Source organism: Macaca fascicularis, chromosome 15 (assembly GCF_037993035.2).
Source record: "Macaca fascicularis isolate 582-1 chromosome 15, T2T-MFA8v1.1".
Lineage (NCBI taxonomy): Eukaryota > Metazoa > Chordata > Mammalia > Primates > Cercopithecidae > Macaca > Macaca fascicularis.
Genome location: NC_088389.1, coordinates 49,047,905 through 49,061,934, shown reverse-complemented (window position 1 = coordinate 49,061,934; position 14,030 = coordinate 49,047,905). Strand labels below are relative to the sequence as shown.

Below are 14,030 nucleotides of genomic sequence, written 5' to 3'. Positions count from 1 at the left end.
GACGGAGTTTCACTCTTGTTGCCCAGGCTGGAATGCAATGGCACGATTTCGGCTCAGTGCAACCCTGCAACTTCCACCTCCTGGGTTCAAGTGATTCTCCTGCCTCAGCCTCCCAAGTAGCTGAGATTATAGGCATGTCACCACACCTGGCTAATTTTGTATTTTAGTAGAGATAGGGTTTCACCATGTTAGTCAGGCTGGTCTCAAACTCCTGACCTCAAGTGATCCACCTGCCTCAGCCTCCCAAAGTGTTGGGATTACAGGCGTGACCCACGGCACCCGGCCTCAATGTTTCCTTAGCTTTTAGACTCACTTTCCCCACAACCTCCCTTTCATTCTACTCTGCCTGGTTTCTCTGTTCACATGTCCTGAGTCATCCGCCTTATTCGGCACCAAAGAAAGTGGTTCTGGGAGACTGGGATATTCAACATCCGGGACAGGGTTCTCAAAGTGTGGTCCACAAATCAGCAGCATCAAAACTTTTTGGAAACCTGTTAGAAATGAAAAATTTGGGGCCCAAACCCAGATCTACTGAAAAAGGAACACGACTGGGGCCCAGCAATCTGTACCTTAACAAGCCCTGTAGATGATACTGAAGCATGCTACAGTTTGAGAATCACTCATCTAAGGAAGTGAAGAAATCAGAAAGAATGAAGGAAATGAAGACAGTGAATCATTATCCTCAACTTGGTTATCTGCTGAAGATCTTTTAAAGATAGAATTCCTGAACAGAGTTCCAACTATGTAAGGAATCATAGTCCACAAGCTTTACTTGCTGTGCAGTGAGAGGTGGCCTCCTCACTCTCCTGTTGACTAAGCAGGCTGCACCATATACTTTAATCAAGAATCCTTTACACAACCATAGTGTTTCCACAAGAGAAAACATGTTCACGTATTCTCTAAATTGTTCCTTTTAATAATATATGCTGGAGATGCTGACATTCACAAATTTAACAGTCCTCATTTCAACTATTCCAAAGTGAAGCCAAAAGGTGAAGGCAAGAAGAAGCTAGTCATTTACTTTCCTGAGGCCTCAAAATGACACATCCTACAACTCTAACATAAAAGGGTCAATTAGGTAAAGTCAAATGTGCAACATCCTCAACTCACTGCAGCTGTATGTGTTGTGTATGAGCAAGATGGTCATAAAGAGAAAGTCAGTTGCCACTGACAGCCACAAAGTCTGGGTGCCTAGGAAAGTGGTCTTTAACTAGAAAAAATAAGAGATCTTTGAATGAATTAAAAAGTAGACTATTAAATTAGTAGGTTTGAATCGTAAGTATTAACCAGTTTGCCCCACACTCCAAATAAAGTATCTGTGAAACTTCTTGGCAAATTCCTCAGTCCATTCAAATATTTCTCAGCAAGGTCAGCACGCTGGTTCATGCCTGTAATCCCAGCACTTTGAGAGGCCAAGGCGGGCGGATCACTTGAGGCCAGGAGTTCAAGACCAGCCTGGCCAACAAGGCAAAAAATACAAAAATACTAAAAAATACAAAAATTAGCTGGGCGTGGTTGCACACAACTGTAGTCCCAGCTACTCAGGAGCCTGAGGCACAGGAATCACTTGAGCCCAGGAGGGAGAGGTTGCAGTGAGCCAAGATCATGCCACTACCCTCCAGCCTGGGCAAAAGGTCAAGACTGTCTCAAAAAACTCAGCAAGTCAAAATTTCAAAATTTTAGACACAAATATAATAATGTACAGTATAAGGACATAAACAGGAAATCTGGATCACTAAACTGAAATGTGATTTGGGAGAAATTAGGTAGCTTTTAAATTACTCCTTTATAAATTCATCAGTGGCTTGAAGGGATTGCTAAATATTTTCAGTTATATGGTAACTCATAATTGATGTGATATTGATATACTGGTATTATATTGATATTATATATTATACTGATAACACTATCCTGTAGTGTTATTTACAAGTGTGAAGATGGGCAGGGCGCAGTGGCTCACGCCTGTAATCCCAACACTTTTGAGAGGCTAAGGCAGGTGGATCACCTGAGGTCAGTAGTTCGTGACTAGCCTGGCCAACACAGTGAAACCCCATCTCTACTAAAAATGAAAAACTTAGCCAGGTGTGGTGGTGTGCGCCTGTAGTCCCAGCTACTTGGGAGGCTAAGGCAGGACAATCGCTTGAACCCGGGAGGCAGAGATTGCAGTGAGCCAAGATCATGCCATTGCATTCCAGCCTGGATGGCACGGCAAGACTCCATCTCAAAAAAAAAAAAAAAAAAAAAAAAAAAAAGTGTGAAGATTCATAGAGGTATCTGGACAGATTCTTAATGATTCACATACATCTACTGGGCCTGGGAAAATGTCTTACTGGCCACTATGAAAACACTTTCCCAATGTACTCACACAGGTTTCCTAAGAGCAACAAATGAGAGGAGCTGTTCTGGGGACAAGGTAGAGGCACTGGCTCAGTCCCAGCCTCCCTCAGGAGACATGGGGCCAGAAACACAGGAGCCGCCTTAGCTGGGTTGTACTCTGGCCTTACACACCTACAGGCCCTGAAATGAGCTCCTTCCTTGGAGATTCACTGCCTCAGCCTATCGCTAACTCCCCTACTCACTCAAGAGGGATTCCTCAGCAGAAACCAATGCCCTACAGTTTAGACTGGTCTGCCCTCACCTTCCTGGGTAAAGGTTAATCTCTATCACCTACGACCTACCCAGAGAACAACCCTGATTAAAATCAACTTAGTTTAGCCTACTGGGTTTCTCCCAAGTAAGCGAAGGGATAAGTGCAACTGAGAACCATTTCAGTACCATCTCCTAATGAGGGTCCTGAGACGCATGAATCAGGCTTGAGACAAGCCAGGAGAAAGCAGAAAATGAGCTCTCAACTAACAGAACTGCCAAAGACAAGAATCAGGATGTGCATCAACCTCATTTTCTTTAGAGCTCCACTAAGATGATCCTAATCTGTCTAATTTACCCACCAGCTTACGAGGCACATCCAGCAGAAGTCAAGGGACTACATGGGCCATATAAAACCACACCAAGTTGGAAGAAAGTACATCTGGACTTATTCTTAACTGTATCTTCTCCACTAGGAGTATCCACATGAATCCCCCACAAGGCCAACTACCCTCCTCCTGACAGAATCCACTGAGTACTGAGAGTTGGAGGAAACCATTATCATTATTTCATGCCAATCCCTACTATTTCCAATCCCATTCCCACTTATCTGCTGCAAAAGAATCAGACCTTCCATGAATCATCAAAGTCTAAGCAGCTTTAAAAAGCCTTCCTTTTGGGAGGTCGAGGCGGGTGGATCACTTGAGGTCAGGAGTTCAACAGTAGCCTGGCCAACATGTAAAACCCTGTCTCTTACTAAAAACACAAAAATTAGCTGGGCGTGGTGGTGCATGTGTGACTGTTGCGTGCGTGACTGTAATACTGGCTACTTAGGAGGCACAAGAATCGCTTGAACCCAGGAGGTGAAGGTTGCATTGAGCCAAGATCACACCACTGCACTCCAACCTGGGTAAGAGGGAGACTTTGTGTCAAAACAAAAACAAAAACAAAAAAACTTCCTAAATGGAACATTACTCAGCAATAAAAAGGAACAAACTTGATATATACAACATCTTGGATGAGCTTCAAGAGAATTATGCTAAGCAACAAAAAGCCAACCTCAAAAGACTGCATACTCCATGAATGGATTTACGTATTACTCTCAAAATGATTTTATAGCTATGGAGAACTGATTAGCGGTTGCTAAGAGTTACAGAAATCTTGAAGGAGAGGGTAGAGGGTGGGTGTGGCTGTTAAGGGGAAGAAGCCTGCAATGGAACAGTTCTGTACTGTGTTGGTAGCTGACATGAAACTACACATATGATGAAATCTGAAGTGTATTATAGCAATGCCAATTTCCCGGTTTTATTGTACTACAGTTATGCAAGATGACAACACTGGAGGAGGTGGGGTGAAGAGTATATGGGTCTTCCCTGTATATGTCTTTGCAACTCCCTGTGAATCTATAATCATGATCTCAAAATTTCAAGACAAAAAAAAAACCTTTCTTCCACTATCTGATCTGGGGCTGCTCAGATCGTGTGCCTTTGCTACAGTTGCAGAGAGAATGCTACTACTATTCAAAACCAGTACAGAAGGGCTCTGCATTTACTTCCAGTACAGAAGAATGACCCAAAGAAAAGGAGCCCTCTGGATGTAAAGGCTGAGGCTGAGTCCTAGAGGACAACACTTGGAAGGTCTATCATCCCATGAAAGGCTCTATCCACTTGCCTAGATCCAAGATGGCTCCTTCCTAAAATCCCATACCTGATACATGTTGGTTCCTCTTTTTTCCCATCCTCCTTTTAAAATGTATTATATCCAAAGAGCCAGAGGACAGAAGACCTCACTTCTTACTTCAAAGATATATGGCCCCTAATTTCCCACCTTCCCCACTCCACTGAACTCACAGTGTTTATATCCATACCCACTCTGACCTGCTTTCCCCAGCTGTTCCATTCATGCCATGGATTCATCTCATGCTTCATCCTCAGAGAAACGCACTAAGAATTATCTCTCTCCTAATATTACAATCCCTTCCACTCTACCAGTTCTTTCCCTGGAGCATATAAACAAGGCTTCTCCATCTTAAAAAATTAAACAAAACTGCTCTATACCTCCCTCCCAGCTACGTTCCATAGGCAAACTTGGGAAAGAGAAGTCTATACCTGCTTTCTCTACTTCCTTGTTCCCAACAATTTCTCAACACACTATGATCTAATGGGCTTCTGCTACACCAATTAAATGAACTGCTCTTGCAGTTGCTAAATCCAATTTCACTCTTACAAATTTCTGCAGCAATTTGACATTGCTGACCACTACTACTTTCTCAAAATGTTCTCTTTCCTTGGTTTTCCTCTTACCTTTCTCATAGCCCATTCTCATTTTCCTTTGTCAACCTATTGTTTTTTGTTCACCCTTAAAGGCTTAAGATACCCACAGGGCGCACCTCCAGACATCCTCTCCGTACCTTATATACATTCTTTCTTTATGCTGATGCTTCTCAAAACTCAAGATCCAACCCAGACCTCTCGTCTGATTCCTGGACTTACACAGCAACTGCCCATTTTTTAACTTCACCCCATCTCTCCTGAACCTCATACCTATAGAGTCAACAGCCTACTGGATGCCTCTACTTACAACAGTCACCTCAAACTCAACAGGTAAACAGGTGAATTAGTTTCCCTACCAAATCTGCTCTTCTATTTCCTATCTTGGTGAATCTGTCATCATTCAGTAATTTCCAAAGCTAGAAACATCAGTCATGCTAGATTTCTTCCTCTTATATTCAATTAATCACCAACTAACCCCTCAAGACCTTATAAATCTGTCCCTCCTGTTCACCTCCACTGAAACTGTCTATAGTTCAGGGCTTTGTCACTTCTCATCCAGTTTACTCTAGAAGCTTTTGTCTCAAAGGCTCACATCTTGTATACCTTCAATCTTTTCTCCACAAAGCAGCTGAAAAGCCTGTTCTAGAATGAAATCTGATGATTCTACTTCTCTTCTTATATCCTTAATCAATATAATAAACATATCTATCACTCCCCAAAATTTCCTTGCACCTGTATGTATGTCCTCCCTAGAGCTCCACCCCAATCCACAGGCAACCATTAATCTTACTGTCACTACAGATTAGTCTGCATTTCCTAGAACTTTAAATAAATGAAATCGTACCATTCGGGTTTTTTGCACAAATTTTTTCACTCAGCACACTTTTTTGTTGTTTTTTTGAGACAGAATCTTACTCTATTGCCCAGGCTAGAGTGCAGTGGCACAATCTTGGCTCACTGCAACCTCCATCTCCCGAGTTCAAATGATTCACGTGTGTCAGCCTCCCAAGTAGCTGGGATTACAGGTGTGTGCCACCACACCCAGTTCATTTTTGTACTTTTAGTAGGGACGGGGTTTCACCACATTGGCCACGCTGGTCTCAAACTCCTGACCTCAGGTAATCAGACCTCCTCGGCCTCCCAAAGTGCTGGGATTACAGGCGTAAACCACCGCACCCGGCCAGCATATTTGAGAGTCATCCATGTTGGTATATGTATCATTAGTCCATTTTTTTTTCTAATGCTGAGTAATATTTCACTGGATAAATATACCACAATTTATATTTCAAAAGAAATACACTTCCTTTACGAAGATTCAAATAGGCCAGGTGCAGTCATTCATGCCTGTAATCCCGGCACTTTGGGAGGCTGAGGAGAGAAGATCACTTGAGCCCAGGAGTTCAAGACCAGCCTAGGCAACATGGTGAAACTCCTACAAAATATATAAAAATTAGCTGAGTATAGTGGCTCATGCCTGTAGCCCCAGCTACTCAGGAGACTCAAGTGGGAGGACTGATTGAGACCAGGAGATCAAGCCTGCAGTGAGACACGACTGCGCCACTGTATTCCAGCCTGGGTGACAGAGCAAGACCCTGTCTCAAAAAAAAATAAAATAAATCAAATATTATTCTAAATCAAGTTCAAGTAATATCCTAGGCAGGTTTTACAGAAAATAATAAAGTAGAGGCAAAGGAAAAAATCAAGTTAAATCTCAACTTACAAGCCTAAAACTGGCAGAATATTTCCTGACTTATGACTGTGTTGAGGTTAATAAAAGGCAGGTCATACAATGTGTCATCAAGGTGTTATGTGGATAACACAGCTCTGCTGAACATCCCCCACAAAAACTGAAAATCCTTCTTCCCGAAGCCAAATTAAACATGTACACAGAGATCCTATAAAACAGAAGTTAGCAAATTTTTCTGTAAAGGACCAGAGAGTAAATATTTTAGGCTCTGCAGAACATATACTCTCTGCCACAGCTTCTCAATTCTGTTTGTCCTTGAAACCTCAAAACAGCCAGAGAATATATGTAAACGAGTAGACACAGGTGTGTTCCACTAAAACTTTATTTACAAAAGTGTTGGGAAAAAGGCTTGTGGGGTGCCATAAAAATATGGGACAGTAAGTTGTGGAAAGCCACAATAGGCTTCTGAGGAGGAAAGCCTGCTAATTGCCATCATGTTCCCATACTCAGAGTGAGACCTGCTCTCTTCTCTGTAAACACTGTGTTCAAGGAGAAAGACACTCCTTTGAAACACTGGAATGTGGACAGACGTGCAGGCTCCTAGTTAAGCCCCACTAGCTACTCTCCAGTAAGTTAAAGATACGCTGTTTGAGCACAAAGGAGATTCATTTAAACTGCTATTGCTATAGATTACACTTATGACGTATTGCCTCCCTTTCACTGTTTCACCCTGAACATCTGCTTCTTAGATCTAAGTGACTAAATAAATAGTCTGGAGACCAGAGCTCACTGCCTTTGCAGCCTCCATTATGCAACTGGCCCCCTGACTCCCACCTTTATGAACTCTTAACCTGTCTCTTCTCATTTCTTTGTCACCAGCGGACTTCAGGTATCCTATGGGTGGTGTTGAGGCTGGTCCCCAACACAAAAGGAGGTGGCTGAATTTGGCCCTGGACCATAGTTCACCTATCCTTCCTCAAAAATAATACAATATGGGAATATGTCAAGAATTATAAAACTGGGGCCGGGCGTGGTGGCTCAAGCCTGTAATCCCAGCACTTTGGGAGGCCGAGACGGGCGGATCACGAGGTCAGGAGATCGAGACCATCCTGGCTAACACGGTGAAACCCCGTCTCTACTAAAAAAATACAAAAAACTAGCCGGGCGAGGTGGCGGGCGCCTGTAGTCCCAGCTACTCGGGAGGCTGAGGCAGGAGAATGGCGCAAACCCGGGAGGCGGAGCTTGCAGTGAGCTGAGATCCGGCCACTGCACTCCAGCCTGGGCGACAGAGCGAGACTCCATCTCAAAAAAAAAAAAAAAAGAATTATAAAACTGGGCATGGTAGTATACACCTGTAGTCCCAGCTACTCCAGAGGCTAAAGCAGGAGAACTGCTTGAGCCCAGGAGTTCAAGATCAGCCTGGACAACATGGTGAGACCTCATTTCTTAAAAATAAATAAATAAATAAATAAATAAATAACAAATTTAAAAATTATAGAGAAAGTTGAGGAGTTGCAGTTTCCACGTTATAGTGGAAACTTTCCTTCAGTTGATCGGGAGCAGTGGTTATAAATGACTCTGCCACTGGGGGATTATCATCTCAAGTTCCTTAACCTTTGATCTTGTTTCCTCATGTGTAAAATGGGGAAAATCTCTTCAATCTATCTCACACAGTCACTGTGAGGAACAAATGACATAAGATAGATGAAACTGGCCGGGCACAGTGGCTCACGCCTGTAATCCCAGCACTTTGGGAGGCCGAGGTGGGCGGATCATGAGGTCAGGAGATCGAGACCACCTTGGCTAACATGGTGAAACCCCATCTCTACTAAAAATACAAAAAATTAGCCGGGCGTAGTGGCGGGCGCCTATAGTCCCAGCTACTTGGGAGGCTGAGGCAGGAGAATGGCATGAACCCAGGAGGCGGAGCTTGCAGTGAGCCGAGATCGCGCCACTGCACTCCAGCTTGGACAACAGAGCAAGACTCCGTCTCAAAAAAAAAAAAAAAAACAAAAAAAGATGAAAGTGCTTTGTAAATTATAAACATGCTGTAAACCTCAATTATAAAACATAAAGTATCATTTACCATAAATTGTACCTAAAATCCTGAGCACTTTCCTCCCACCCTCTGTATTATATGCCATTCTTCTGCAAAAATGACAATATTTGTCAAAGCTCTGGCAAACCCTATCTTTTATCTTCCAATGCAGCTGCATCAATGAAGGTCATTTCATACAAACAGATGGTGAAATTAGGTTATTCATCTCTGTTCTTTTTCAAAACAATATTCTTACTTTGCCCACTCAGGGTGATTTGCTAGAGTTTCATTAATCAAATTACTTGTGACTTCAATCATGTGTACACTCTCTTGATGTACCTGTATTACGGATAAAGAGAGAAAAGAATCTCAGTAAAAAATAAACCCAATTTAACATTTATTTTTCTACTTTATTATTGGAACAATGCTTTGAGAGCCAAATAAATACACATCTTTGCTTTAATTAATTTAGAAACATGCACCTCAAAGTTACTATACATTATATCTAATGATGCACTCTATGGGAAATAAAAGTACATGCTAGCTCCCTGTTCAACAAATGACTTAAGAAAAAATACATAGATATGTTCGAATACTTGACACATACATGTGCATACATTTCATTCACATGGATATATTGTATACATGTGTTTGTATATCTATGTAAGCAATACCAGCACTTTGTGAGCTAACAGGTTCGTCATGTAGAACCTGTTGACATGTGAGACAAACAGGCAAATAAGGAACTAAGGGTTTTTTTGGGTTTTTTTTTCAGCCCGATTCTCGCTCTGTCATCCAGGCTGGCTGGAGTGCAGTGGCACAATCTCGGCTCACTGCAACCTCCACCTCCCAGGTTCAAGCGATTCCCATGCCTCAGCCTCCTGAGTAGCTGGGATTACAGGCACTCGCCACCATGCCTGTCTAATTTTGTATTTTTAGTAGAAACAAGGTTTTGCCATGTTGACCAGGCTGGTCTTGAACTCCTGACCTCAAGCAATCCACCCACCTTGGCCTCCCAAAGTGCTGGGATTACAGGTGTGAACCACCGCACCCAGCTGCAACTAAGTAAGGTTTCTGAGTAAAAAAAGCCAACAGAAGCTGCACCTCTGAATTTACCTTGCCCAATATCCAACAAAATGAGGGGGATAAAATGGGAATTAACCAGTTGAAAAAAATTTTTTTTCACCCAGGACATCCAAACAAGGAAAGAAACATAATCTGATACAATTTGGCACTCAGCCATCAGGTAAAGAAACAAAACATTCTGGAGCACAACAGAGAGCGTAACAGCTCACTTCTAAACTGACCCCATCACCCAGGAGCCACACAGGTGAGCTGACAAATATATTACAACTCACCGGTAACAGGGAGAAAAGAAGCCACATCCTTATCCTTTTCTGATGACAGAGGGAAAGAAAGTGTAATGAGGGAGAAAAGAACAAATCAGAGGAAAGAGATCAAAGTCCCCCACCCATACCCACCCCTCATCTCTGTCCCTTTCTGCAGTGAAAGTTCCACAGAATGCAAGGAATTGAGCGAGACAGTACAAAGATTGACGGTATTTTTCCATGGGCATGGGTATGAGATTAACCAAGTAGCAAAATCACTAGGGCAAGTCACATACCAACCCAGAACAGACCAGAGTCTAGATATCCTAACAAAGATACATAGCCAGCTAAGCCATCAAGTGATACCACTTCCAATTCTATCAGGCCCCAGAAAAGTAGCAAGAACACAGAATACAAACTGTACCAAGAAGGGGAAAAGAAACTGATTTCAGACACAATGAAGAGATAATCAACTCAGATGCAACGCCTAAAATACAGCCAGAATGAATAAGGCCTGATATGTTCTTGTGAGGACTTAGGCTAGCATTTTGTGGGATATGGAAAACGAGATGGCTGTAAACTAGGGGATATAATCTTACTTAGATGTTTAAAGTAAGTTTGGACGCTGTGTTGAAAACACACTAAATGAGGCTAAGGAACAATTCAAGAGAGAACAGGGATAGCTTTGAGCAGGGCAGTAGCGGTACTGAAAAAGAAGTGACTGGATTTGAGAGCTATCTTACATTAACCAACTGTTGGATGTTAAACGGGTTTTACATTCCCGAAATAAACCTCACATAGATACATTTTCCTTTTTACATATTGCAGGATTTAATCTGTTAACGTTTTGTTAAGAATTTTTGTGTCTATTTATAAGGGATATTGGTCTGCAGTTTCCCTTCTGTAAATGCCTTTGACTTTGGTTATCTGGGCAATACTAGCCTCATAAAATGAGCTGGCAAGTGTTACTTCTTTGCTAACTGAACAACATTGTGTAGAACAGGCAGTATTTCTTCACTACATGTTTGATAAAACTCAACAGTGAAACCATCTGGGCCTGAGTGCTTCTTGGTAGGAAGATTTTCAAACACTAATTCAATTTCTTGTCCTCATAGTGGGCTACAATTTTTCTATTTCTTCTTGAGTCTGTTCCATTCCTTCTCTACAAGGAATTTCTCCATTTAATGTTATCAAACTTGTTGGCATAAAGTTGTTCACAATATTCCCTTATCTTTTTAAGATCCGTGAGATATGCAGAGATGTTTCCTCTTTTGTACTTGATATTGGTAATTTGTATCTTCTTTCCTTTTTTCTTCATCAGTCTGGCTAAAAATTTGTCAATTTTATTGGTGTTTTTCAAAGAACCAGCTTTTGAGTTAAAATGTTTACTATTGTATCTCCATTTCAAATTTCCTTCATCTACACTCGACCCTTATTTCCTTCCTTTCATTTACTTTGGATTAATTTGCTATTATTTGCTAGCTTCTGAAGGTGGAAACTTAGGTCACTGATTTTCCTTTTTCAAATATAAGCATTTAATGCCATAAATTTCCAACAAGACACTGCTTCAGCTTCATCCCACAACTTTTGATACACAGCGACTTTTCTTCCATTTTAAAATCTTCTAATTTCCTTCGAAATTTATTCGATTCAGGTTTAGAAGTATGCTGCTTAATTTCTAAATATTTGGACATTTCCTAAATTTCTATTACTGATTTCTAATTTAATTCTGTGTCAGGAAATGCTTCATTTTTTCTTTTTTTGTTTAAGACAGTGATCTCTGTCACTCAGCCTGGAGTGCACTGGCACAATCACGGCTCACTGCAGCCTCCACCTCCCAGGCTCAAACAATCTTCCCACCTCAGCCTCCTAAGTAGCCGGGACTACAGGCATGTACCACAATGCCCACCTGATTTTTTAAACATAAGGGTCTCCTTATGTTGCCCAGGCTGGTCTCAAACTCCTGGGCTCAAGCAATCCTCCTGCCTCAGCCTCCCAGGTAGCTGAGATAACAGGTGTGTACCACTGTGCCTTGCCTAATACTTCCAAATGTATTGAACATACTGTTTATTCTGGTGAGTATCCCATGTTTTCTTGAAAAGAACGTAATTTCGAATTGTTAATTAGGTCAAGTTGACTGACTGCATTTTTTGGTGTGTGTTTTGTTTTTGTTTTTGCTTTGAGACAAAATCTTGCCTGTCATCCAGACTGAGGTGCAGTGACACGATCACAGCTCACTGCAGCCTCAACCTCCCGGGATCAAGCAATCCTCCCACCTCAGCCTCTCAAGTAGCTGGGACTATAGGCTTAAGCCACCAAGCCCAACTAATTTTTTCTATTCTTTATAGAGATGGGATTTTGTCACGTTGCCTAGGTTGGTCTTAAAACTCCTGGAGTCAAGGGATCCACCTGCCTCATCTTCCCGAAGTCCTGGGATTACAGGCATAAGCCACCACACCCAGCTGACTCACAGGATTTTAAGGCTTCTAAATATCCTTATAATTTTCTAACTACTTATTCCCTCAATTATTGCAAGGAGTATTGAATCCTGAACTATAATCATAGATTTATTTCTCCTCTTAATTCTGAATGTTTGATTTCATGTATTTTAGAGCTCCGCTGTTAGGAGCATATACATTTATAACTGTTATCTTAGGGTAATATTAACTCTTATCCATATGAAAAGTCCTTAATTTGCCTCTAGTAGTATTTCTTTTTGACATCTATTTTGTCTGATAATATATAATCAACTGCACGTATTTTCTGTGGACAGTTTACAGTGTATGCTTTTTAATCTTTTTACTATCAACCTTCCTGTGACTTTGAATTTAAAGTGTGTCTCTAACAGATACCAAAAGCAAGTTGGAACTTGCATTTTTTTTTTTTTTTTTTTTTGAGACGGAGTCTCGCTCTGTCACCCAGGCTGGAGTGCAGTGGCCGGATCTCAGCTCACTGCAAGCTCCGCCTCCCAGGTTCCCGCCATTCTCCTGCCTCAGCCTCCCGAGTAGCTGGGACTACAGGAGTAGCTGGGACTACAGGCGCCCGCCACCTCGCCTGGCTAGTTTTTTGTATTTTTTAGTAGAGACAGGGTTTCACCATGTTAGCCAGGATGGTCTCGATCTCCTGACCTCGTGATCCACCCGTCTCGGCCTCCCAAAGTGCTGGGATTACAGGCTTGAGCCACCGCGCCCAGCCGTAACTTGCATTTTATATTCAGTCTGACAATCTCTGCTTTTTGACTGTTTAGTTGCTTCTCATGTAACCTAAGTATTGTCATAACCAGGTCTAGGTCTGCCATTTTGCTACTTGCTTTCTATTTGTCCCATCTCTATTGGTCCTCTGTTCTTCCTGCACTGCCTTTTGTGTTCAACAAATTTTAGTATACCACTTTAGTTCCCCTAATCCTTAGGTTATTTATTGCCTGCTGTTTAACTTATCTAAATCTTATCTCAGCTTTTATCACAACCTACTTCCAGTTAATATTGACTTATATCCAGGAAAATATTTTAAGAACTTCACACCAGTACAGTTCCACTTTCCAGCCCTCTTCTTTGTGCTATGGTTTTATATATGCATAACTCATCTATATATGTTATAAAGGCCACATGAGTGTTTCTGTTTTTCTTTAAATAGTCATATTTGTTTAAATAAACTAAAAGAAGACAGGAGAAAATATAACCCACATATTTTCCAAGTGCTTTCATTCCTTTCTTTGGATCCAGATTATTTTTGGAGTCATTTATCTTCACCCCGAAGGAATTCTGTTAGCTTTCCATATAAGTGCAGGTCTGCTATCAAAAAATTCAGTATCTGTTTATCTAGAAATGTTTTCATTTTGCCTTTACTTTGAAAGAACAGTTTCACTGACTATAAAAGTATTGTCTGACAGAGATTTCTCCCTATGACTTTAAATATGTTACTCCAATGTCTTTTAGTCTTTGCTGTTTATTAAGAGAATTAAGTCACTAAATGTATTGTTCCCCTGTTTGTGATGTGTAATTTTTCTCTTGCTTCCTTCCAGATTTTCTTTTTATCTTTGTCTTTCGGCAGTTTGACTATGATGTAGCTAGGTATGGTTTTGTGTTTGCATATGCTTATTCTACTGAAGGTTTGTTGAA

General features: G+C 41.5%; 1 protein-coding gene across 18 annotated transcripts in view; it reads right to left on the bottom strand.

Moving 5' to 3' along the window:
- TMEM245 (transmembrane protein 245) overlaps positions 1–14,030 on the bottom strand; it is a 106,457-nt gene that overhangs the window by 50,153 nt on the left and 42,274 nt on the right. For all 18 annotated transcript variants that reach the window (XR_012424480.1, XR_012424479.1, XM_005581117.4 and 15 more), the window contains one exon: positions 8,841–8,923. Coding sequence is in view for 16 of the 18 variants with exons in the window: in XM_005581117.4 (XP_005581174.3) it covers positions 8,841–8,923 (83 nt within the window). In the remaining 2 variants the exon portion in view is untranslated. The remainder of the gene's footprint in view (positions 1–8,840; positions 8,924–14,030) is intronic.